Genomic DNA, 25,105 nt, shown 5'->3' with positions numbered 1-25,105 from the left:
CAGTGCAATGTAAATCACTAAATACATTAAGATACCAAATTCCTGCAAAAGCAGCACCTTGCTGTGCAAAAGCCAGCTGTCATTTAAGTCTGCTCTTGGAATTGGGTTCTCTCATGTTCTTTCTCTCAAATGGGATATTTTATGGTACTACTATTTACACTTATTAGCAACCAGGGCATATCTGCTGCAAGACCAGCAGGTCATCCACGCCCTCCTCTAGACCTCTTTTTCACATCCTGAGCTGTGAGAAGATGGCACAACTCCTTCCTGCTAGCACACGCATCTCCCCTCTTTTCTCTTCTCTTTGCTTTTTTCTTCTCTTCTTTTTTTTTCTAGACAGCAGTTTCTTACTCTATCAGGGTGAGTAAATCAAGCTGGATAGAATAGCAGTTCAATGAAGGTTTCATGATGAGCTTATTCCTCTTCATTAGCAGCAAGTGATGTGTTTGCTAATTTTATTGCTCACGCATTAGCAAAAACGCATTTGGCTGGCATTACATTTACAATAATGTTATTTGTGTATTAAAGCATTTCTTTTCAGTGGCCACAGACAGTGAGATGAGGGCTTCCTATTGCTTTTCCTTATACTAAAAAGATACATATATATTGAGTTATGTAGTTATGTAGAACAGGATTTTCACAGATATTCACAGACTTTACAAATTATTTCTTAGACACTGGGTATGAGGAACTTGTAAACAGGATATTTATATATCAGCAGGATGAGTTAGGAAGTTTGCTGTCCAGGAATAAAGCCCCAAAGCATACAAAAGAATTGTGTCAAAGACTGGAAATTGTTTTTGTGCTGCCAGAGACAGCTGTTACCCACAAAGTTGCATAGTGCTACAAATTTGCAATGCATCAGTACTGCTTATGGCATTTCTCCATATTCAACTCTACACATTGAATTTTGTACCTCTTCCTGTTAACAGTGCCTCTGTCATTTTTACTGAGTGCTACCTACTTAAGGCATTACAAATTTTCTTTTACTTCAAAAGATTTTAACATTTAAAGAGTGATATTCCTCTACCCGCTTTTTCTTGTAGGGGGTTTGTTCAGTTTTAAACCATTAGAACTTAGAAACATTGTTTTAAAGGCTCAAAGGCAAGGAAAATTCAAATGAAGGCAGCAAATTTAAGCTGTCTGTTCATATTCAAGATCAAGTACTAACAATTTTTCAAACAAGGTTCCAGAGTATTCCTGATATGGCCTTTAGAAGTTTATGAGTTTGGCTCCCCTACTTTTTCTTTGGGGAGTACTTTAAAAGAACTTATAAAACCTCCAGGATACCTGACTGGAATGCATTACCAGTGAACTGTTCTTTCCTTTGAGGATTTGTACCACAATGGGATCCCAACAGACATCAAGCAGTAATGCAGAGTCTAAAACAAAGAACATATCTGAGAAATACAGCTCTGCTGTGAGACAAATGAAGGCTACTTTCTCTCTCAGCCTCCCAGTGCAACACAGCACACCTCACATGACTGAAGAAACATCTGGGTTTTATCTTGAGATAGGATTCCTAATATTTTTCTGTAGAGACACTTACACACACACAGAACGCAAGTGCTGTGCAAGGCAATTTGCCCTGCATTTATTGTTCAGATTAGGAAGAGGCAAAACTTCTACATAAAATACTATTTTTAAAATTTTTCTTGGCATTTTGAATTTTATGTGTTAATTGTAATGCTATCTTTCTTTTTCCTCCCCAAATTCTCATTCAAAAACATAAAAAGGCATTTGTTCAGCTTTTAACATTTTAAAATCAATACGCTCAATCCAGTAATGCAATATACACTGTAGCACTAGGGATCTCAGTAGACATTTTCCAGAAGTCTCCATGCAGCTCTTGACTTAGTTTCATTAACTCTGTAAAATACATATATATAACTACAGCTCCAAAAGTAAGAACTGCTAAACAGCACTGACTGGCATTTAATGATTCTCAAGGCTACAAAAATATCTCTTTGTACTAAATGCCTCATACGACTCAATGTTACCACAGCTTTCTGCAGTTGCAAGACAAAACCCTCAAATCTACCAGTGCTAGAGGCAAATAAAGAAAAAGAGGAAAAAGAACCCTCAGTCAGATAAAATATCTTAAGGTCCGGCTTTTTACATGTAAAGCAGCCGCAGCAAAATTATTCACATTCTTAGCACATAGCTGACCAGGACAAGATTCCACAGAGAGGTAAACAATTCCCCAAGAGAGCAGCTGCATCTTCTTCAGACTGGGAACTACAGGGGGGGAGGGAGAAATGCCCACTGAGGTCCCCAAAACTGATGAGAAGCATGAAGAAAAGACTACTTCTGCTCAGTGGTAATGCTTCACTCCACTGCTCCTTTACTGTGCTCCATGAGAATAGAGAAGTGTAGAAATAAGTAAACAAATAAATAAATAAATGAAAAATAAATTGAAGCCAGTTAGTAACACACGCTTTAATTAATGTCCTAGAAGAACACTGTAAGCAGGAATCCAAGTCCAGTGCAATACAGAAGAGTAGGGGATAAATATTAGATAGTGTTGAACAGAACTGAAAGGAACTGAAACAACAAAGTCATCCAGCTTTGCTTTTATTGTGCAATTATTTTCAAAAGTACACATGACACTATAAAACTATTTCTTTCTAGGTTTCCACATTATCTCTGAAATGATAATTTTTCAAATTGTTTCTTTTTCCTTAACAGTATCTTTACTCAGTTCACCTCACTGTTACTTCTAATGGCTACCAGCCAAGTGGCACACTTTAATAGTCAAGACACACAGTCCTGAAGAAGCATCTTTCTCACTCTGCTCCATTTACGTGCAAAAGCTGTGAGATGTATTTTAGGTTGTTGTAAGAAAATAAATCCTCTGGGAAGATTCTCCTCAATGCCATCCCCTTTCTCAGAAACCTGCCATAAGCCATCAATGAAATCAGCACAGCAATGTAGAAAACAACCACATCACTACATTTAGCATTCATAACTTACTATTCACATACCTGTTCCAGCTGCAAGTGTGTTGGCAGAAAACTATTTCTGTCTTGTCCCTGGCTGCCTGTCACTTCTCCCTCTGCCTGCTTCCCTCTTGCCTGACCACACTAGCCACCAGAGCCAGCTGGGTTAGCACAGACCAGTGATTCAGCTGTTGAAGCATTTTGCCCCAAGCCAGCTAGGGTTAACTCCAGCAGCAGCTCAGCTGGGGCAGTAAGACCTCACCAGAGGAGGAGTAAGATAACACAGCATCGAGCAGATGGCCCTCCCTGGAGCACAGCTGGAAGGAGGAGAGCATGTGAGTTCAAGGCTGAGCTTTCTCTCGGCATTTCCTCTGACGGTGGTTGACAGCCAAGGCAGCTGCCACCACTCTCAACTTCTCTGTTGCTTTCTGTGCCTTCCCCCTGTCGTACCCCTCAATTGTGCTCATGTCCCTCCCATCATCCCCAAAAACTTATTTTTAACCTGGATCACTTCTCTGATCTGTCACTGCTCAGCTCCACGAACACTGTGCTGGCACAGCTCGCAAGAAGGAACTGGGGAGAAACAATAGGGAAGACAGGCGGCTCTGGCAGCAACAACAAAAGCTGCTCTCCTGGAAATCCAGCCCAGAAGTCTCCTCTACTTCCTCCACATCAGCCTACAAACTTCCCAGGTGAAACGAATATGCTTGTGATATGTCAGATCATAAGGTTTTTCTTCTTTTTTTTTTCTTTTTATTTTTTTGCCTCTGCACTGCATTAAGAAAGATTTTAAGTGCTGTACTTCGCATGTTGGTATCATACTAAGTTTAACAAGCTAATCCCTCCCTTACTTGTGCAGTTATCACCTAATATTTCAAGGCAAAACTAGGACATTTTTCAAAAATACATTTGATCATTTAAAAAGATATAGCCAAGGGGAAACAGTCTTACATGACAGGCTATAAATCAACATGTTAGACGAGTAATTTTAAACCACAGAAGAAGGAAAAAAAAAATCTCACTGTATCAATCCAATCAAGCCAATAAAAACCCTGTAACACTCTAGAATATATTGGACCTATTCCACAACAACTATATTTCTTATGAAAATACAGTATTTTGAACTATGAAGTCTGAACCTGATTAAATTGAAACAAAGGAGAGGGAGGAAAGCAGAGCAGAGGACATGATTCTACTCATCTTCAAAACTGAAGTCTGAGGAGGAAGTTTGAGAAGGTTCAAACAGATATATTCTCTTGAATAAGTCACTTAGTGTTGACACATTTGCTTAGTAGTTCCCAGTAATGCTGGCAGGGGATCAGTATTCCTTACCTATCTCCTTCAAGCCTTTACTCAAACTTCTAGGAGACTCTTTATTTTCCAATGCTTTCAACCTATATAATTTGATATGAGAACTGCCAATTGTTTTTCATGCTTCGTTACTACTATTAAGTTCAATATTTGGCTGAGTATAATTTTGATAAATGTTCACTGATGACACAAAGCTGGGAGGAGCGGCCAATACCCCAGATGTCTGTGCAGTCCTTCAGAAGGACTTGGACAGGTAGGAGAGAAGGGCAGAGAGGAACTGTCTGGAATTCAACAAAGGCAAATGCAGAGTTCTGCACCTGAGGAGAAATAAGCCCAGGCACCAGCACAGGCTGGGGGTGACCTGCTGGAAAGCAGCTCTGTGGAGAAGGACCCGGGGGTCCCGGTGGACAACAAGCTGTCCATGAGCCAGCAGTGTCCTCGTGGCCAAAAAGGCCAGTGGGATCCTGGTATGAAGAGCAGTGCCAGCAGGTAGAGGGAGGAGGTCCTGCTCCTCTACTCTGTCCTGGTGAGGCACACACATCTGGAGTGCTGTGTCCAGGTCTGGGCTCCTCGGTACAAGAAAGACACAGAGCTCCCAGAGGGGGTCCAGCAGAGGGTTACAAAGATGATTATGGTAGTGAAGCATCTCTCCTGAGTACAGGCTGAGGGAGCTAGGCTGTTCAGCCTCAAGAAGAGGAAACAGAGGGGACCTCAACAATGTATATAAATGTATAAAGGGAGGGTGTCAAGAGGATGGATCCAGGCTCTTCTCAGTGGTGCCAAGGAATAGGACAACAGGCAACAGGCAGAAACTGATGCACAGAAGTTCCACTTGAACATAAGGAGGAAATACTTTACTGTGCGGGTGACTGAGCACTGGAACAGATTGCCCTGAGAAGTTGTGGAGCCTCCCTCACTGGAGAGGTTCAAGGACCATCTGGACACAATCCTGTGCCACGCGCTCTAGGAGGCCCTGCTTGAGCAGGGAAGTTGAACCCACTGTGGTCCCATCCAAAGTGACCCATTCTGCAGTTCTGCAGTTCTTATCATCATCATTATTATTATTACAGCCCATACTCAGTTGCACAAATACTGTTTAAAGGCAGCAGTGTTTCTACTAAGATCTTTAAGGGTGCAAAACATTAAGAAACAAAAAGAGACAAGCAATCACTTTCCTTCCTTGAGGAAACATATTCTTAAAATTGAGGTCTACAGCAAAACCACAATGAGCAATATTCTTTTTGAGTATTTCAGCAGCAGAATGAAAACTGGCCCATGCTTTAATGGGGTAACAAGCACAACACTATGTGGCATGGGAGGGAGAATTTGTAAGGCAGAGTTTCAGAAACTAAGACTCAACAATATGCAGTAGTGCACAGGTGAATGTCTTGATTTCTGCATGAAGTAAAAATAATTCTGTTTCCCTGCACCTGTTTGACAGAGCTGCCAAAGGTAAGGACGTATGCCTGGTTAGGCAATCAAATTTCAACTTCCTAAACTTGCCCTCAGAGAACTGGGTGGAGACAGTCCTCCTACTGATAGCTAATCTGCAAGCATGTTGCCAAGTACTGTTAAATATGTCCCTGCATCAGACCACACTGCAGGTTCATGGGAAGATCTGTGTTCGTATTCTTCAAGCATGCCAAGAACAAAACAAAGCTAAGCCTCCATGGTGATGATACATGGAGATGGTCCCCTGTATTTTGATGATCAGGTTCACTCTACACTGAGAGGTCATCTTGGGGTACTTTCTACAGTTCCAGAGAAATGGTCTTTCCACAATTCCACTTACTTGGGCTTCCAGCTGTGTGCACACTGCCTTGGACAGTGCTGTGAGATGCAGAATCACAGATGCAGTTACTCCTAAACAGCAGTGTTCAAGCAGTGCTTCCAAGGCCAACATCTGCTTCCTGTAACAGGCATTGTAACTGTCTATTCCTTTTCTCCAAGGCATCCATCAGCATTTAAAATTGTTGGCATTATGGTTAATTACTTTTAATCAAGCTCTCCGGTGTCTGCCACCACCTTCAGAGACTAACCAGAGGCCAATGACAGGCAGGCTCAGAAGTATGTGCATACATATATATATATATACATACATACAAAACTATGTGTGAAAACCTGAATTCAGGCATGTTTTTCCACAAATGAAATGTGTAGGATTTATGTTTCAGAACATGCAATAGCTGAGGTTTTTGGAACTATCCAAAGTACTGCCTTGCAAAAGAAAACAGTAATACTGCCATAGTAGTTCCATATGTAGCCCATTACTTGAGTGACTATAATGATTCTTGTATATCAATTTTATTAGTCGGTTTTCAACTTGCAGCTTTTCTCTGCAACAGTTTAGAGCCAGGAAACCAGAGCAGAAGTACCCTAAACTGTAATAATCTGACAGCCGAACTTTTAAATAGGATCTATGTGCTAAAAGCCAAATGAGCTTTCAGAGAGTATTACAATGGTCCCATCTAACCAATCTCTCCACCACATGACTTTGCATTCTTTCCAACCTGAAGTGTATGGACTGGGCCATCCCACCAGCTGACTTCTCATTTACTCCTGTCCTGAACATTAAGCCATTTTTTCAGTACAACCTTAAGGTGTCCTCTTGTAGAAAGTTAAATAAGAAGACAGTAAGAACGAGGGAGATCTCTATGCAAACAATAAAACCACTGAACATCATTATCCTTTCATCTTTTCTGCATTGCAGCCTTCTCACATTTCTACCCTAGAAAAATCAATCCAGCTTGTAATGTCTTCTGGGTAGAGACCTCATTTTTTACATTGATGTTGCAACAAACAGCTTTACTCCAATGTCAGGGTGAAATGGTGGCTTTTTATTTGATTATCACTGCAATGCAAATGTGAAATCCAAAGTGAATAGTAAAACTCCTGTTAGCCATTTACACTGGTAATATCATCCATACCACACTGAGGTTTTACCAGTTTCTCACATGCAGGTCATAAACCAAAGATCTTGTTCTGCTAGGAAAGGTATGATAATTTTTTTTTTATAATGTCATTATAAATGCTTGGAAAATTCTGTGAACACTGACAGCATAATTAAGACAGGAAAGAGGGAAAATGCCAGGTGTGCTATAAGTTACAAGAATATCTTGGCTGGTTATTATAACTGGTTATTCAGTCGTGCATGTAGTCTGAAATCCAAGTTACCAATATTAAAGAGATTTGAACATACTTCATTTAAGGCCAAAATCTGTGCCAAACCCTAAGTCTAAGAAAATGGACTTAGCATGTGTATGTACTGGTGAAACAGGATGACTCTTTTATTGCTCAAAATAGGCAGCAAAACTCTGGCCTGATGAAATCACTAGGAATTTTACAGCTGATTCCACTGAGGGCAGAAATTCAGCTCAAGAATCCTCACATTCTAGCATGGTGGGGCTGGGGGATACGATCCCAGTCTACATGCATAGTGGATCTGAAATCCCAAACACACGGCTCTTCTTTCACACTACTTTCACAAAACTTCCTCATCTCACAGCACTCTGCACAGTCGTGCTCAGACAACAGATTGTTCTGAGCAGATGGTGCAGGAAAAAAGTTCACGTTTTGTCTTCTGACCCAAGCAACCGAGGTGGACCCCCTGGCGTTGCAGGTGGGTCTGAGGAAGGAGGACACTGCTATTCACTAGCTGATGAAACTAAAAGGCCTCCCCATCCCCCTGCAGCACTTCCTGCAATGCTCCATACACTAAAAGTCATATATAACACAACAAGCTGGATCACAGCTCAGTGCATTCCACTGCACTTTGTCATGCTTCCCTGACCGATACTATGCCAAAAATTACTAGCTTTAACAGTTCTCTGGTGAATAAAAGAGCTTTTGCAACTCTGAAACAGAGCTGAGTTTTTAATTCATGTTAAATCTGCTTTTCTGTTCTGAAAGAACATTTTTAACACTGCCTGTAATTCCCCTTCTGCGCTCTTTTTACTTCTGTAGTGACTTTTGTGAAGCTAAAGGAAAAATTCAAGCTGACTAATTTTAAAAGCCTTAAAGAGATCTCTAAAATACACCTGAAGGAAGTAAAAATATGACCTAGCGAAAGGCAAAGATGAAAAAGATCCACATCACATTCATATAAACCCAGAAATATATGGCAATAAGATTCACAAGAAGGCTACTATAGACAACAAAATCCAAAGTACAGCTGCCAACTGAGCAGAATCTTGGAACAATACAAGACTGCTCCTGCAAACATCTTCTACTCATATACTCTTGCAGTATAGAACTATGCCCTAAGAAACTTTCTTTTGCAATCTTATGCAAAACTCATGCCTACAATTATGAGAAGAACCTGATTATGAGAAAACTGTAAAACAAACACAAGCACTTGACAGAGTAAAATGCTCATTATGGCAATGCTTGACTCCTCTCCAGAATACCAGCCTGATGCATGTGCACCCAAAAAAGGGATCCTGCCTCCCTCCAAGCAGTTAGCTTTGCTGAGCAGATCAAGAACTGTTGCCTGCTCCAGCCCATTTTTGGAACAGTGGGTTTCACTATCCAACCCAATCTCCAGGCTGACCTGGAAACATGCCTGCCCTGATTTCTCCTTGCATATGGAAATAATAAAGCTATTTTTACATGAAAAGCAAATCCTTTATTTTCTTAAAAACAAGAACAACCATTGCAACAAGCACAGAAGCCAGGCGTTTCAAGTACAGGAGGGTGTTACCTGAAAGTACAAAAAGCAATTAAGTAAGCCCTGTGAACAGAGCATGTGGGCAGAATGAGGGGTTAAGCATGACTTTAGACAGCAAGCAAACAAAAAACTGAAAAGAGGGTGGGAGGGAGGAATGCAAGGTAACCTGGAGCTCTTAAATTCAATAAACTGAGATGGTGGGGAAAGCACTTCCACAGTGACCCCAGCTAGAGCCAGGAGCAGGCACACACTGAGGGAACTCTGGTGGGAACCCCACACTGCTCTCCCTGGTGTGCAGGGAGCAGTTCAGGCTCAGGCTGCTGCTTCTTCCACTCTGCAGTGGGGAAGAGAAGGGCTTTCCCAACACCTGAGCATGATCCCTTCAAGCCAGATATGCCAGTTAAAACAACCAGTTTACCATTAATGGTTGAGCTCAGCACTACCGCCTTTGAGACCCAACTGCCACTGCCCCTCAAGTAAATGTCAAATATCATCCTCTCTGCTCACACACCCAGTTCCTGCTTTTTAGCAGGAGCTTCATCTTGTTATGCTTCCCATTGGCCATCATCATTGTCAGATATCACTCTCCTGTCAGAGCTTAAACCTCAACAGCAACACTTCCTCTACCCATTAGCTGCCATGATCTGTGAGTCAAAAAGAAAAAAAGAAAAAATAGAGCCTCTTCTCAGACTGGGAAACCACAAAACTACTACGTGAATGTGGCAAAACAAACTAGCTCTCTGTTTAGTGGCAGAAGTTTCCCCAAATTCATGGGCTCAACAGTTTGTGTGCAAGGAGGGCTCCACTCGTTTGACTCAGGGCTTTGTCTGAAGCTAGGCAATGGTCCTGCTTCTCTAAGTTCATGGGAGAGAGGAAGAGAAGGAAGTTATATGCATGGCAGAAACTAAGATAACTGGCCTGCTCCACCTAGATGTAGACGCTGTGCTGATGCTACAGCTGTTGCTGTTTGGCTATGTAGGGCAGGGCGAAGACTGAGTTCATATTCCACTACACAGTGGTGAGCTTGGGAGCACAAACCCTCTGGGTCAAAGCAAGAAATAGTTCTTTGAAAAGAACCAAAAAAACCCCTGCTAGGCATGTAGCACTACTATTTGCTGAAAATAGTGCTCCTGGAGGTGCTGAACACATAGCAGAACACTCTGACCTTCCCAGGAATCTGGGAGAAGGCAGCTCTGCCTCCAAAGCAGAGCTGTGTCCCAGACTCTCCTCCTGAGCAGTGGTGTTCCAGGCTCAGGGGGCAACAGATTCTTCCTGGCAGTGAATCTGAGCACCCATTTCTGCCTCAGTGAGGAGCAGGGCCTGCAACAGCAAGTTCTCAACCTCCACTAGTTTCTAACACTCCGAAATCACAGAGAAGTTCCTGGAAAAATCTGTTGCAAATGATTTTACAGTATTACAAAGTAATACTGAAAAAATACTTTTTCTAGTTACTTTCATGTGGTTAAGAGCCCTGAAGGTTCGCTTCTCAGCAAACAGAGAGATGCGGGGCGGGGGGAGGCACACCAACGCAAATGAAAATTCTTGTGGTTTGCTTTCAAATTTGCTGGCACTTCCCAGTAAGGTCCTCTTGTAGCATGGGCGGCTGGCTTGCCACGTGTCCTGAGGACTTTTGCCCACTTGTAGATTCCCAGGCTCTAGGTCTTCAATTTGCACTGCTGAACAATGCACCAGTACCTCCTCTCCACAATTTGCACGACTGCAACACCACACATTTCACAGGTTTGTCATAAAACACCTTCCAGAAAGCACTAAATGTACATAGTGTTTGCATTAAAGAGCATAATAAAAAGATTTTCTAAACAGAAGGGATGGCCAACATGCAAGAAATGATCACAAGAAGGAGATGGAAGTGAGTTTCCAGCATAGTAACTGCTGAAGAAAAATTCCACCCTGCTTCATCACACAGCCAGCAGGTTGCTACCATGTCTGGGCAGCACAGATCACATGGGCAATCAGGGGATCATCTAAAATACAGGGATCATCTGAAATAGAATCAAACTGTGCTGGACAACCAGAAAAAACAGGCTCCACCAAGGTGTAATGCATATGGTTTGGAGCACTCATTTGGAGCCAGGACAACACCAGCCCAATATGGAGTGAATTTATCTTGATTCAAGGGTCTCAGTCTTTTGACCACAACTTTTTATATTTTTAATTGGTACAACCAGATTTTTTTTTTTTTTTAAACGGGGATACCCCACACAAATTTGTATTTCAAAGATTCCAATTACATTGATTGAGCTGGATTTTATGCATCTTTATCAGGCTGACATCTGGCAGGATGGTGGAATGAACACAGCAACTGTGGCAATGCTGGAAGAAAAGCATGAATGGGACAGGTGGCTGGTTTAAGCATAGCCTATGAATCCCTGACACTGAATGGAAGCAAAGATGCAGAAATGAAAACACACAGGGTGTGCTGGCAAAGTCACATTACAGTTGCATCTATAATTCTTTAACATGTCACACCATTTTTTTTTATATTTAAGACTGAAGTCTATAAAAGAGTTATTTCTTAGTTTTGCAATTATTAAAAAAAAATAAACTTATTTAGGGTATTCAGAGGCACATAGAGAAAGACCCATAGGAGGTGTTGAATATTAGTCATTCAAACCAATGGAACAGAAAAAGCAATGCAATAGGACAACAGGTAAAGAAAGGAAGGTATAGACTTGAAGAGGCTGGAAGATAAGAACTGATACAGGGAGAGAACAAAACAAACAGGGAGGGAACAAAGCTGCAGATCAGCAACGGTGATCTCTAAGTTTCAGCTGACATTCATTTGAAATAACCCCCATCCAACATATTCAAATAGGGGATAAAATCCAAATGTAGCCATATAAAGACTTTTACAGGAGTAATTTTACACTGCTAGCTCTCCTTCTAAAGTCAGTCTCTTTAAATGGCAGAAACTTAACCATATTATCACCCAGTAGCAGCAGCCTCCTCTCTAGCATTGTATGCATGTGAGGTGCCAGACCCCGCATCTTTGCATGCTTTGGATTAAATGAGTAATTTACAAACCTTGTGTTAGAGTAATGAAGGATACAGAAAAGGAGGATAATGAAGAGCATAGAAAACAGTTGCAAAATGCTTGGTCACTCAAGCGGTATACATTTAAATCCCACCATTTTCCCAATTCCCACTGAATTTGTATTTCTCTAAGTGCATTAGTGACTGTGTGCGTCACAGTAAGTTTCACACATGCACACATACACTGATAACAATTAAAGACAAAGCAGCAGCACAGGACAGAGATATTTCCACAGACTGTCCTTGCCATGGCCATTACCTGATTCACAAAGTTACAGGTACACAGTGTTCTTTAGCTTCAGCCTTCTGAAAATTAACTGACCTAGAAATTAATTTTAAAGTATTTTTATATCCTCTCTCATTCCTTTTATCCTTCACCTCCCTAAGGAAATATTTTTAATTACTTGGATTCACTCAAAATGAAGAGCACAAGTTTCTCATCAGGAAAAATCCACCCCTTACACTGCAGGGAAGCAGAACATAGCCTCAAACATTAGAATATTGTTTCCTCAGACTGAAAAAGAAATCCTCAATGCAGTACCAAATCCTGTGGATTAAGTTCTTCACAAACAGCTGGCACCACGCAGACACTGCAGTCTATATCCCAACACATATATGCACACATGCACTGCTTGTGTGAAACCAAATTTCTATGTGTCCATTTGTAACCCAGAAGTTTCTTGTGAACTGCCACTGACTGCCCAGATGGCAGGACAAGTCCATTAGGAACAAAGCACTTTTGCTGTGCTGCAGCCATAGCTGGGAGACCCCATCAAGATCAGAGCTGACAGAACCACCACAGAAGCTGCCCAGTAACAGAAAGTCAAAAATATTCCTATCAGCAGCAGTATTTTGGGTGATGTGCAGCAGATGTGTAGAGCAGGCAGACAGCAAGAGTTTGACTGACTGACTCTCATCAGGCTTTTATTAAAGCATCTTCTGGACATGGGAAACTGGGATCCCTCTCAAGCCTGGACAACATGAGATTGCTACTGCTAGGATGAGACCACAGACCACAATGCCACAGCAACTTCAGCCTCTAATTTGGTAATCAGAAGCATTGTTAAATTTAATTTTATTTTTTTTCCAAAAAGCTAGGGAATGATAAAAACTTAAAAATAAGGGCCAGTATTTCCCACTCTAAGCCTCAGCTCCAAGCAACATAAAAATGTCAGATTTAATCTATACTTACAATTAGGTTGTGAACATAAGCAGAAGGAATGAAAGAAGTTAGATGTATTTCACATGCTATACACATAAACTACATAAGTTTAAAGCCCAAGTTAACACAAACATTTGTAGCTTTAAGCAAACAATGACCATATGTCTGTCCCTGCTTGATTTTACTAGCACAAATGGCATTTATTCCAGCAGTGCTTGATAGTGGAACATCTACTCTATAGCTAGAGTAGCTATAGGCACAGGCAGCTTGTAATCCACTCAGAATTCTTTCCAAGGTCAAAGAAAGGAAAACCTGGGTCTAACCAGCTGTTTCTTAAGTGACTCAAGGCAATTGTGAGGAATTAATGGACATATCCACTACAAGAGAAAAACAGCAGCTGGCACCACCAAGTAAAAAGGTTTGAAGGGCTCTTTCACATCTCTCTTCACCTACTTCAGACAGCACTGCATACAAGCACTTGCAATTCAGACACAGGCAGCACCCAAGAAGCAAAGAGTGAAGCCTGATTTATGGAAGATTAGGGGGACACATGGGCAACACACATGGCACATGGACATTCTATAGGAGTTGACACCACAAGCAGCTGCCGAGCAGAATTTGAATGCTGGGCCCATGGGAGCACCAACAAGCTGTGGTCTGCTTGAGATGGGGCTACAGCAAGAAAAAATTGAGGAAAAACAAATGTAATTGTACGTTATTTTATCTATATTTGCCCATGCTTTAGGAAAAAGAAAATAATTTTTTAAAAAAATCACTCCATAGAAGTATGGCACGTACCTGAGTATCACATGAGTAGCAAGAAATTTTTATTTTCATTGTACTGACATTTAATTAGCAGCTTTAACGTAAGCTTTTAATTAGTTTGGTAACTACTAAAAAACATTCCTAGATTGAATTGAGTTCTAAATGCACACCTTGACCTACCCCTAAAGACAGTAGCATGCAAAAGTCCTGTATCAAGTCCTGCCGCTGAAATCTCTAAGCTGAAAAGTGCCATTCAATTTCTTTAGAAAGAAAAGAACCCCCACAGACAAGCAAAAAACACCCCACATTCCCCTTCTAATGCAGAGATGCTATTTTTCAGTCTCAGTATAAAATATAAAATCACACTGGTTCCTTTCAGATACTAAAGCTGAAAGAGCAGCAGAGATTTAGGCCGAGAACAACATAAAAATGCTAAAGGAACTGTTACACCCTACTACTATTGTGATATCAGCTTCCTGTTAGAATAATAATGGCAATCTTCACTTTTGGTCACAAGGGCTTTTTATTCAGAGACTGAAGTAAATGCTTATGCAGATTTTTTAGTGACTGTGAAGAAGCCATTTCCTTTCTCACAAAAAAAAAATCCATAGCTCAAAATTCTACTGGCAATTAAATTTTAATAAATACAGTTTAAGTATCCAGTGCAAGTTAATCCTGTACCCTGTTACAGCAAGATACAATTTTATATTTTTACATTAACCCCCAAGCTTCTAGAATGTTTATCTCATATGAGGAATAGGAAAGTTTAAGATAACTCAAGATTCACACTTATCTACAGTTGAAGTCTAGCATCTGATTCCTGTCCTGTCATTTCAAACACAATCCTACTACCAAGATGTAATTTATTCTATTGTTTGATAAAGAAGAAAAAAGACTAACAAGAATTAAGGGCACAGTTTAAAATATTCTTCTTCAGTGCAATATTACTGCCCAGCTGCCAAATCTTGTCATGTGAAGGAGAACACACAATCATTTACAACTGTTAATAAATATTTCCACCACCACAAAAACTCAAGGGAAAATACTTTTCTTCCTTCTGCAGGACAAGCATATTCCAAGCCATGCTCACACAGAACACCACCAAGAGCACCATCTCAAATACATTGTGGGAGTTGTATCCCGACACAGAGAATCTGAGTATGCTCACTAAGGCAGTATCACCAAGAAGTGACAGAAACATAGGAAGATTGGAGACAAGAGAAAGGGCTTAGGAGAGAAAGGTGTCAGAAGCTGTTAGCTGAAGAGCAATCTCCACCTCCTGCTTTCAGCCCCTGGAAAGCTATGACTCACTTTTTTTCTGAAGAACTGAAATTACTTAAGTTGCTAACCTCAGGCATATTAGTGGGGAAACACATTCCGTTACATGCTTTGATGGAAGAACACTGCATTACACTGGAAATCTCTCAGAAAGACTGAAACCAAAAAGGGAGGTTAGAAAGAAAAAAGTGTAGGAAAAGGTTATGAAACAAGCCCTCGATACACCTAGTAAAGAGAAGGCAGAGTGAACAACTTTCAAACGGTGGATGCAAATGGAACACCCAAGAGACTGTTGGCCTGAATTATCAGATCTATTTCAGTTGCTAAAATAAAACCTTTCTCCTGCATTCAGCAGTGAGTGCCCTCATTTGAACATCCTTTTTTCCTCCCTGTAACCCAAAATACTTCTACAAGCACCACAGCTTGTAATGACTTGCACCACATTAGCTAGCTGGTGAGAGCATGCTGCTAACAACACCAAGGGCACAGGTTAGATCCCTGTATGGGCTATTCACTTAAGGGCTGGACTTGATGATCCTTGTGGATTCCTTCCAATTCAAATTATTCTGTGATCCTCACCTTTAAAGTATGTCCCACAGAATAACCCAGGCAATCTTATAACAGCTCAGTCATTTTTCATTAACCAAACAATCTGGACTGAAAACATCCAGAGGATGACTAAGATGCTCATCCTTGAGGTTTTGGTAAATAGCTGGGCAGGCAAAATTCCTAACACAGGTAAAGTTTACTCAAGCAAACAGAAAATTTTGTTACGGGACAGGCCAGTGTTATGAAATTAGTTCTCTTACTTGCTATTACAATTTTTGCTGTCCTTCACCTTGAAGGCAAGCTGTTGCTTTAGACTTGTTCTCTTAACAAATACATCACAACAGGTATTTCACTACAGCAAAGCTTCAGCAAGTCTGTTATCAAAACAAAACTCTACACTGTATCTGCTTCCTGTCATCACTCCAACATTATGGGTGAAAAGTCCTATTGCTCAGTAACACACTGCTTGATGGCATATGGATCATAGGTGCAAGTTGTATAGGACAAGCATGACCTATACAGAACAGGAAGAATAGAATACTAGCTCTACATGCTAAATGCAAAAAAAGGACTTTTTGCCCAAGCTGTATTTGGCAGAACAGAATTTCTCTCACTTAAAGAACTGCAAATATTTGTTCAAATTGAGAGAAATACTTTATTCCCCATTCTCAAAACCTGAAATCAATCAGCATTCCCAAATCAGGGTAGAATCTTTGCCAAATGGGTTCAATGAAAAGAAGGCAAGCCATGAAGAAGAGACTGGAAGAATCCTGAAATGCAATGAGGAATTTAAGGGGAAAAAAAAAAAAGCAACCAAAACCCCTACCCCAATTCTACAAACTGAATCTCGTTAATTCAGCATAACACTGCTGACAGTGTAGTCAATTTGATATTCTTACACATATTACTACACCATTCCACAGACATCATTCCATTTTATTGAAAGACACTACAATTAGTGGAAAGATCTTCCCCTTCAAAATATTCTGATATTGGCACAGGGGGTGCATGTTTCACTCCAGATATTTATAAAAGCCTCTGGAGAAAATGAAGCATAAGAACTTCCCCACTTCACATATTCATAGTTGTACAGCAGATAGCATGTTACTGGCAGTATGTAGCCTGTAAAAAATCTTAAAACATGATTTTTTCTTAAAAATAGTTGCCCAAACAAACAATGTCTAGAAATCTTCACCCAGAAAAGGCAATCTTTGCTCAAAGGGAAGTTTGCTTGAGGAAAAGAAAAAAAAAAAAGCCCACAAAAGTGAAAAGTGTGTAACATTGCACAGTTCATCTAGAACTGCTGCAGCCCACTCTAAATTACAATGTCAGTGGCTGTTTATGCTCTAAGGAAGTACAGTAAGTACAGTACAGCCCATTCAGGTTGTTGGAATGCCACTGATCATACACTCAATTGCATCTATTCATTAGAAACATTCAGTCCACAACAGCAGCTGCTTTTACCACCACACCCCAAACACCACCCAGTTGCCCCAGGTGATTCCAGTGGTTTACCAGCCCACAAGACAGATGCCCCACACTCTTGTCCCCCTGCAGTGACTGCAAGTTATACTTCCAAGCCCAAGGACTTCTATTTACTAAAGAATGGCATATTAGGTGTGCTTTTGGTTTCAAGCTTTTACAAAGAAAAAGGTCGGGTCTTTTACAGTCATGGTCTGCGAGTCTCGAAACTATTTAGGCTGCACTAATTATTTTTGATTGAAACTCACTAAATAATTACTGTTGAAAAGATGACTTAAGCAAACAACAGACAAGTTGCTCCATTTGTTTCAGAAAAACAATGACTAATTATGTGTGTTATTTTGTTTTTTATCTCTTAAAAACAAGAAAAGATGCAATCGTGGCTTCTTTCAGGTGACCAGTGAAGTCCCCATTAAGTTTAGGGTATCAGGTTTCACTATAAAACCAAAAACTACACAATGGCTGAAAAATAAATCTTTCTGGAAGAAAACAGGTCATTTAAAAGAATACTGGCAACTTCCTAACTAATTTAAAAAAACCAAGTCTGTTTTCCTATGTAACACCTATGCTGACTGCAACTGAAAGACATGAGAATTTGATATTTACTTCATGAATTACACTGCATTTCATATACTTGTTAAGTCTTCCAAGTGGTTCATAATGAACCTCCTGGCTGTGTGGAACTTTACAGAACAAGAGTAAAAGTAATAAAATGTTATGCTTCCTTTTTATTTAATAAAACCAATTTCAATTTAATCTTAAAATGTAACAGTCACTTTAGGCAGAACAGGGAGCTACAAACCCCAGTAAACAACAACTCTTGTAGGATGTAAAATGGTTGTTGTTAAAATCTATCATGCTACAGATACACAGAGCTAGTAAGAGTACTAAACAGAAGTATCCTTTTTCTAGCCTCTAAAATTCTTTTCCTTTTCAATTGTTACTACTTCCCTTCACCCTCCCAAAAGCCCTTATTGTGGCTTAATCAATAGACTGAAGAAGAATCCTGATCCTTGCATGGGGTCCACCACAACATTCCCCACAAGGTTAGTGTTACTCTTCAGTGCTCCATCCAGGACACCAAAAATCATCAGCCCAAACCCAGCTGGAAAATGGAGTTCTGGTAAGATCAAACTAAGTGTTATAGCCCTCTACTCCTTCTTCAGAGCCTCCTAGAATGCTCATGAATAGAGCTTATGACAAACTGCCAGACACTTCAGGATGCTTGCAGCACCTGACCAGCTGATTTGTGTACCATGAAGCAGGATCAGGAGGAGTGAGATTTTGTATTCTGCAGGCTTGCTCTAGTGGAAGGCTCATGTAAACATTAGCTGTTCAAGGACTGAAATCCTTAACCTCAAAACAGCTTCTCATGGCTTTTGAAAGGGGAAGGTTGGTTGTGGGCTTCAATGCCCATTTACCAACCTCACACAAGCACTGGGTTCAGAGGTAAATAAAAACATCTCCAAAGAAACTGAAGCTGCCTTCACTTCTCTGGTAAATCAGAGATCTGTTGCTGCCCACAGGACTACAGAAGATGTCCGTGTGGCAGACATTCAAAGGCTTTGATTCACAAGCAGGGACAGGGCAGCTTGGGATCATTGATTTAAAACACATCATGATATGAAACAGTTCAGCATCTGATTCAGAACAGCTCAGGCACCAGGGGGAAAAGAAGAATCTAGAGGCAGTAATCAGGTCTGTCACCCTACACCATGCCATCTCCAAGGTCAGATACCATCCACATCATCTCAAGAAGCTCCACTCATTCACACCTTCCAGGACAGTGAATCTTTATGTGGTCTGGACTCACCCTAGGAAGCTCAGCATTTTTATTCACAGGATTCCAGTCTTGAAACCTCTATTTGGACTCTAAGCCAATGTGACCCTGGTTAAGCATAGACCTGAGTGCCAAACACACCTAAAGAATAGGCCCAATAATGCCATTGCCAGGCAACAAGTCACAGCTAGGGAGAAACAACAAATGGGAGGATGGAAGAATCATGGTCAATGAGGAGGGGCAAAAAAAAGCCCAACAAAAAATGTGAGCAAAATTTAAGGAGCAAAAATCTCCACATCAGAGTCAGAACTGGGTTCAATGCTCTAGAAGCAGCAATGCCATTGTATGAATATTGAAGTCAAAATAGCTGAATATATAAAAAAATTTACACACATACATCATTACACTGCTTTGAATACCAAGACATTTTAGCAGGTGTTCAAGTATTTCTGGTTTATACATTGGCTTAACATTGCTGTGCTGTAGTGTGCTCAAAGTACTTTCCAAGATTTCAGTCCAACAAGCCAAGTTCTATGTGTGAACGATTTGTCCCTGTAACCTACCGAATGTGCATTTCCAATCCAGAATCCAGCTGTGCTCATTTAACCCTGGCTCATATGAACAGGGAGTGTTCCCATCCTAAATAGCTAGGGAAATTTAGAGGCTAGAGTTCTAAAAAACACTGTTTTCATGGCATTCTAGTGATCAGAGAAAATCCTTAGCTCCTCCAGTTAAATAATTCAGTACAGCATCTTGGTTCACTGGACTAGGAAGTGTTTAGCTGTTCTGCAGCACTTCTTATTAGATATGCAATCTACTCTAGCTCTGATTATCTTGTGTAGCATAAACTCTTTGGCATAGAAACAGCACTAATTAATATTTATATGGCTCCAGGGAAATGCATACTGTTACACTGTTTATAATAATGTTTGATGTTAGTTTTGTTATACAGAATCAGAATATAGTCTAGGAGAGTAAAGAGACTCACATTCTGCAATGAGTTAATGGGGGCTAAGTTTTGAAATCAAGGAGATGCCACTGAAAGCACTTTGGTTTTAAATCTCTCCAATTTGTATCAAGGACTATAAATGGAAATGTTTCAGCTTGTCAACAACTTCAATCAAACAGGGAAAAAAGTTTTCCTACAACACTCAGAATCTGAACCCAAACCAGCATTTTTTCTCTAAAAAGCAAAATTTTGAACTACTCCTGCACAGAGGTGAAAGTTGACACCAATACTGGAAGCACAAGCAAGATTAATGCAGCTCAACACAAAAAGACTGTGTTTTGCACCACGTGAAAAGTCTTTTAATTAAGAATATATTCTAACATCAATCCCAGGATGACAAAAATAAAAAGCATCTCTACACCAAGTCTCTGATCTGAGCAGGGCTACCACTTCTTAATAGAAGCAGAGAAAGAGAAGAAGAAAAGGTGTGGACAGAATCACTGCAGTCAGCTGAACATCCATCCAAGGCCTCGTGCTTCTGGCCAACAGCAAGTGAGATTCTTCAAATACCAGATATTGTGTCTATAATTTCTTACAGTTTTTTCTGACAGTGAGCTGGGCTTAGATGTGCTAGACAAAATTCCACCCTATTACTCACAACTAAGGCTTGTTACTAAGCATTGCAGGGAAAATGAAGAAAGAAAAAAGAAGAAAAGAAAGCTAAAAAAAAAAGGCAAGCTACCTTGTTCAGTCTCATATATCAACTGTGGAAACTATAGAAGAACCATAGAAGAATCATAGAGGTGACCATGACTGTCTTTAACATAAATGAACCCCACACTAGTCATATCTGTCCCCAGTAAGTCCATCTATTCTGTTGCTCATACAGAAATATGACTGCCAGAAGAATCAGTGCATTTCCATGACTTTGACAGCCACCATCAAAATCCTTTCTTCAGCCCAGAGTATGAACTTGTTTTGAGAGCAGTGCCAATCTTCACTCCCAGTACATACGTACCTGATCACAACCTGCATTCACCAGTTCCTGGAGCATCTGCCTGTTGACTTCCACGGCTGCTGTGGTGCTCGACTCATTAGCAAAGGGCAGCAGAGAATATCTGATTTCTCGCAGAGCTTTCTGATATGGTCCAAACTTGGGCGTTTGTCTCATCTGCTGCTGCCTTGCAGCATCCTTCCCTATTAAAATCTTAGGGTCCAGAGAAGTTTCACTGCCTGCTCCAATTGGCAGGCCCTGACCTGAAGATTTGGATGGCTGCTTTAAACCTTCTCGAATCTCTTGCAACCTTTGTCTGCTGTTTCCAGAATACGTCGTAGCAGGAAAAGTCTTTGGCCTCATTGTTGATCCAGTTTTCTCTGACCATAAATACAGCTTTATTATTTGTTTTTTTAAAATTATTTCAAAGAAGTGTCACTTGATGGTATCAATTTCTTGTAAACATAATCCTTCACAGAGAAGAAAAGGCAAAATTCTCAAGAGATTTCTGCCAATGTTTTACTTCAGCTCACAATCTTCACATTTCCCATGAAAAATGATAATCTGTGGAATCATCATTTTGCAGACTGCCAGTGACTGAAAAAAAAAACCCAGAAAGTACATTCAATTAAGTAGATATTGTAAATGCCTCTGAAGGGACAGCATGACAATTAATCAAGTGAAAATGAATCAGTTGAACCTCTTAAGCTGTCACAGTTGGATACCCTTTAATGATTTTCACTTTATCTGTTCTCAGCAGGATTTTAAAACATTTTCTCAACAAAACTAATAAATAACTCATTTTTCTTGTAAGTCTAATCTTCAAAATAAATTAAAATAAAGCTCCTAAAAACCAAGGTTTAAAAAAATAATTTAAGAATTTTACAGTACCTAATTGTGGCAAGTTTCCTATCCAATTGCATAACCAAATTCTGGACAAGCCTATCCTATTTCATAAATAGGGAAGAGTATGCTTATGAAATGTTTTTCCCCCACTTAAGATTTTGTTTGTTTTACACTAGCTGAGCACAGTTTCAGAAGTTTATGAAAAAGATTTATAATGGAAATATTGATGACTCTAACCATAGCAACTTCTGGTATTTCAATAACAAAGTCAATAACAGGAAGATATTTTGCCTTTCCACGTGAATAACTTAGCAAAGTCCGAAGGTAACAGTTCTCACCAGAACTGCAAGGAAGAGGGGAGGAAAAAAAAGAAGAGAGGAAAGGGTATATTGATATTTCATTAGCTGTGCCTTATAGGGAAGAAAGGGAGAAGACTGGTAAATGGAGCTACACAGTAAGAGCGGAAGATGAAGAACCAGATCATACAGCATCCCAACAGAGAAAAAGAAGACTTTGAGACAGCTTTATGTTCTCTGCTGCATGTCAGCTCTTCTGCAGAGAACACCTATGCAGCACAGCTGAGCAACTGTAAAACTTGTGATCTCCATGCAGCAGAGGTTACAACAAGAGTCCTACCTTAACAAAATCTTTATGCATCACCATAATACAATAATGAAATAATGGTGCGTTTGGAACAGGATTAAAAGACAGCCTAAGCTGGCTTCTGGTGCCATTTGCACTTGCAAAGTGACTCCAGCCACCTTGCTGGTAAGGGAAGAATTCCACTCAGTTGTTTCCAAATTGCAAATACAGAGGATGGTAACACACTGTGTTTCTCACCAGCACCCAGAAGTCAACTGGATTTTTTTTTAAGTGCTTCACTTTTGATCATAGGACATTTATCACTAAAAAGGATTTCTCAGGGAAGTACTGTTCTTTATTTTCCCACGGTCATACTAAAAATTCTTTTTGTTGTGATAGCTGCAATACTTCCCAAAAAGCCAACCATTTCCATGCATTTACCATCACTTCTCACTGCCAAGCAAACAGCTTCCTGCTGTGAAGCCCAACAGAATCAGGACATATTCACCTCTGAAGCCCACCATCACTTCCTCATCAGGACAGAGTCCACTTCAAGCTTTCCTTTACCAAGGTCTGAAATGCAACTGTGCAGTCAGACCCCAGACTCTCCTATGATGGTTTACCAGTCTGAAATGCAGGAACCCAGATTAATCGCTTGAGATTAACCCAAGTCAACCTTTTTTGTTAGGATTTAAATGCTCCATTAACTAAAAAACACCTATAATGTGTTTGAGGTCTTGAGCTCCTCCATTCGGTGCTCTCCATGAATACCCAGCCTAGCTAACTGACAGAGAAGTGACAGCAACATTTGCCAATTGTTTTAAGGGAAGTGCTAAAGCTGTTCATCCAGATTTTGATGTTTCCACAATCCAGCTATTTGTCAGTAACAGATCAAGCTTTCATTGTCCCAAGTGAAGACAAAAGCAACTGCAGAATCTCAAAAAGAGATTTTTCCTACTTGGACAGAATATAGCAAAAGATAACACACAGGCTGGGTAAAAAATAAAACACAATAGTATTGCAGCTTTCTTTGGATTACATCATAACTAGCTAGTGCTTAGAAGATACAGAGCAATTAATTGGTCGATAATTTTCTTTCTTTTCCTGACAGCAGCAGGCACCATATGGCTTGGTTTAGGCATCTGGGTTGTTCTTCCTTCTCAGTCCCTGTGCCAATCCTCAGGCCTGGGACATGCTGGGAAAGCTTGCAAGCCCCCCACCTTTTTGCAGCAAAAGACTGCTTTCCCACTTACACACATGCTTCACATAAAGAACTTCTATGACCTTTAGCCTCAGCTCGAGTCTAATAATGCTGGGTCAAGCCAGCTGGCAACTTCCTCAGCTTACATTTACAGTACTGCTTAAACCAGAAACCATCCATACTGTCGTCCATACAGTATGGATGACAGCAGCAACAGAGCAGTAAGTACTGGAGCTAACTGCAAACCTGTTTCATATTTTGCAGGGTTTTTTTTTAAACTAAATATGTAAGATAAGCAAAAAAAATGGAACACTAAATATTACAGATGATTTACAAGGAAAGACAAGCTGCTGGCTTTTTTAATATCTTCCTGTGATTTGCATTTTTCAGAAAAAAAAACATTAAATGGTTGTATGCTTTAAAAGGTATGTAGTGTATCTCATTCTATCTAAGCATTTCTAACTGTACATCTGGATTTGGATCATTTCAAATCCTTCTGATCTGCACCCTGCCTGCAGCATGGATGTAACAACAGCCTTCCTACCATGAGAAGAAATTATTTTTGAGTTGTTAGCCATTCTGACTAAACAGTCCTAAGGTCTTTTCCAAAATGTTACATGTTCTGTACTAATTAGAAGTTTGTCCATTATCCTAAAGGATAATGGACACTTCAAGTAGGTGCAGCATTACCTTAATTACATCAAGTTAAACAATTTTCGAGTAACTGATTCTTTTGTTTCATTTGAGAAATACCAATAGCTGCTCTGTCAGCAACCAAACAATTGATCAATGACACACTGAAATTATATGTTGATGTCTGTTTTCCCAGCAGCACTATCTATTCACTCTCCTGTTTCTTCATTCACCAACAGGCTGCATGTGCTAGTGGCTCTGTGGAGCTGGGACACAGGCAAGAAACTAAAGCTCACCCAAGCTGGTGAGCTGTTTCCCTGTAACTGTGCAGGCACTGGAGTGAGCTGAACTTGAAATCACTGCAGTATAGGAAGGAGTAAATTTTTAAGAAACTGCTACAATTACCTTGCCTCACTCAATTTACAGGTATCGCTTTGGGGGCTTTTTTAGAACACCAATTCAAGGAAGCGGGGACTGTTCAGTTCGTATTGGAGGTCTACAATGCGGTGGAAGTGTTTCAGGAATTTCATTATTATACAAACCGTGCCTCTCTTTATAAGTGGGTACATTGTGGAAGTGAAGAAAAGTAGAAAGGGTTTTTTTCCTAAAACGATTCCATCTCTCCTGCTAACAGGACTCTCCAAAAGTGACTCTGTGCCCGTGTCCCACTGCCAGCCACAAGCAGTGGCCCAACGCAGAGCTCTGGGAAACAGCTCACCTTCCTTCAGCAGCCCGGCAATGACTGACCGCAAAGCCCGGACACTCCAAACGAGCCCTTTCTGCGTCATTTGGGCGAGTGCCTTTCCCGACGAAAGGGGTATTTCAACACGCACACCGCTCACGAGGCAGTGGAGAGGGTGGCGAGCTCCTGGCTTTTGGCAGTGACCTTCAGCAGACTGGGAACAGCGGGGCCC

At 40.5% G+C, this 25,105-nt stretch overlaps 1 protein-coding gene across 2 annotated transcripts in view; it reads right to left on the bottom strand.

The window, feature by feature from the left end:
- Nucleotides 1-21,515, bottom strand: part of LATS2 (large tumor suppressor kinase 2) — a 44,343-nt gene extending 22,828 nt beyond the window's left edge. The window contains exon 1 of one of the 2 annotated variants that reach the window (XM_031066065.1): nt 20,954-21,515. In XM_031066065.1, coding sequence (XP_030921925.1) covers nt 20,954-21,292 — 339 coding nt within the window. In that variant the 5' untranslated portion in view covers nt 21,293-21,515. The remainder of the gene's footprint in view (nt 1-20,953) is intronic. The other variant, XM_005417689.2, reaches the window with a different exon arrangement.
- Nucleotides 21,516-25,105: the final 3,590 nt, after the last annotated feature.

This window comes from Geospiza fortis, unplaced genomic scaffold, assembly GCF_000277835.1.
Source record: "Geospiza fortis unplaced genomic scaffold, GeoFor_1.0 scaffold16, whole genome shotgun sequence".
Lineage (NCBI taxonomy): Eukaryota > Metazoa > Chordata > Aves > Passeriformes > Thraupidae > Geospiza > Geospiza fortis.
This window is presented reverse-complemented; position numbering and strand designations above follow the sequence as displayed.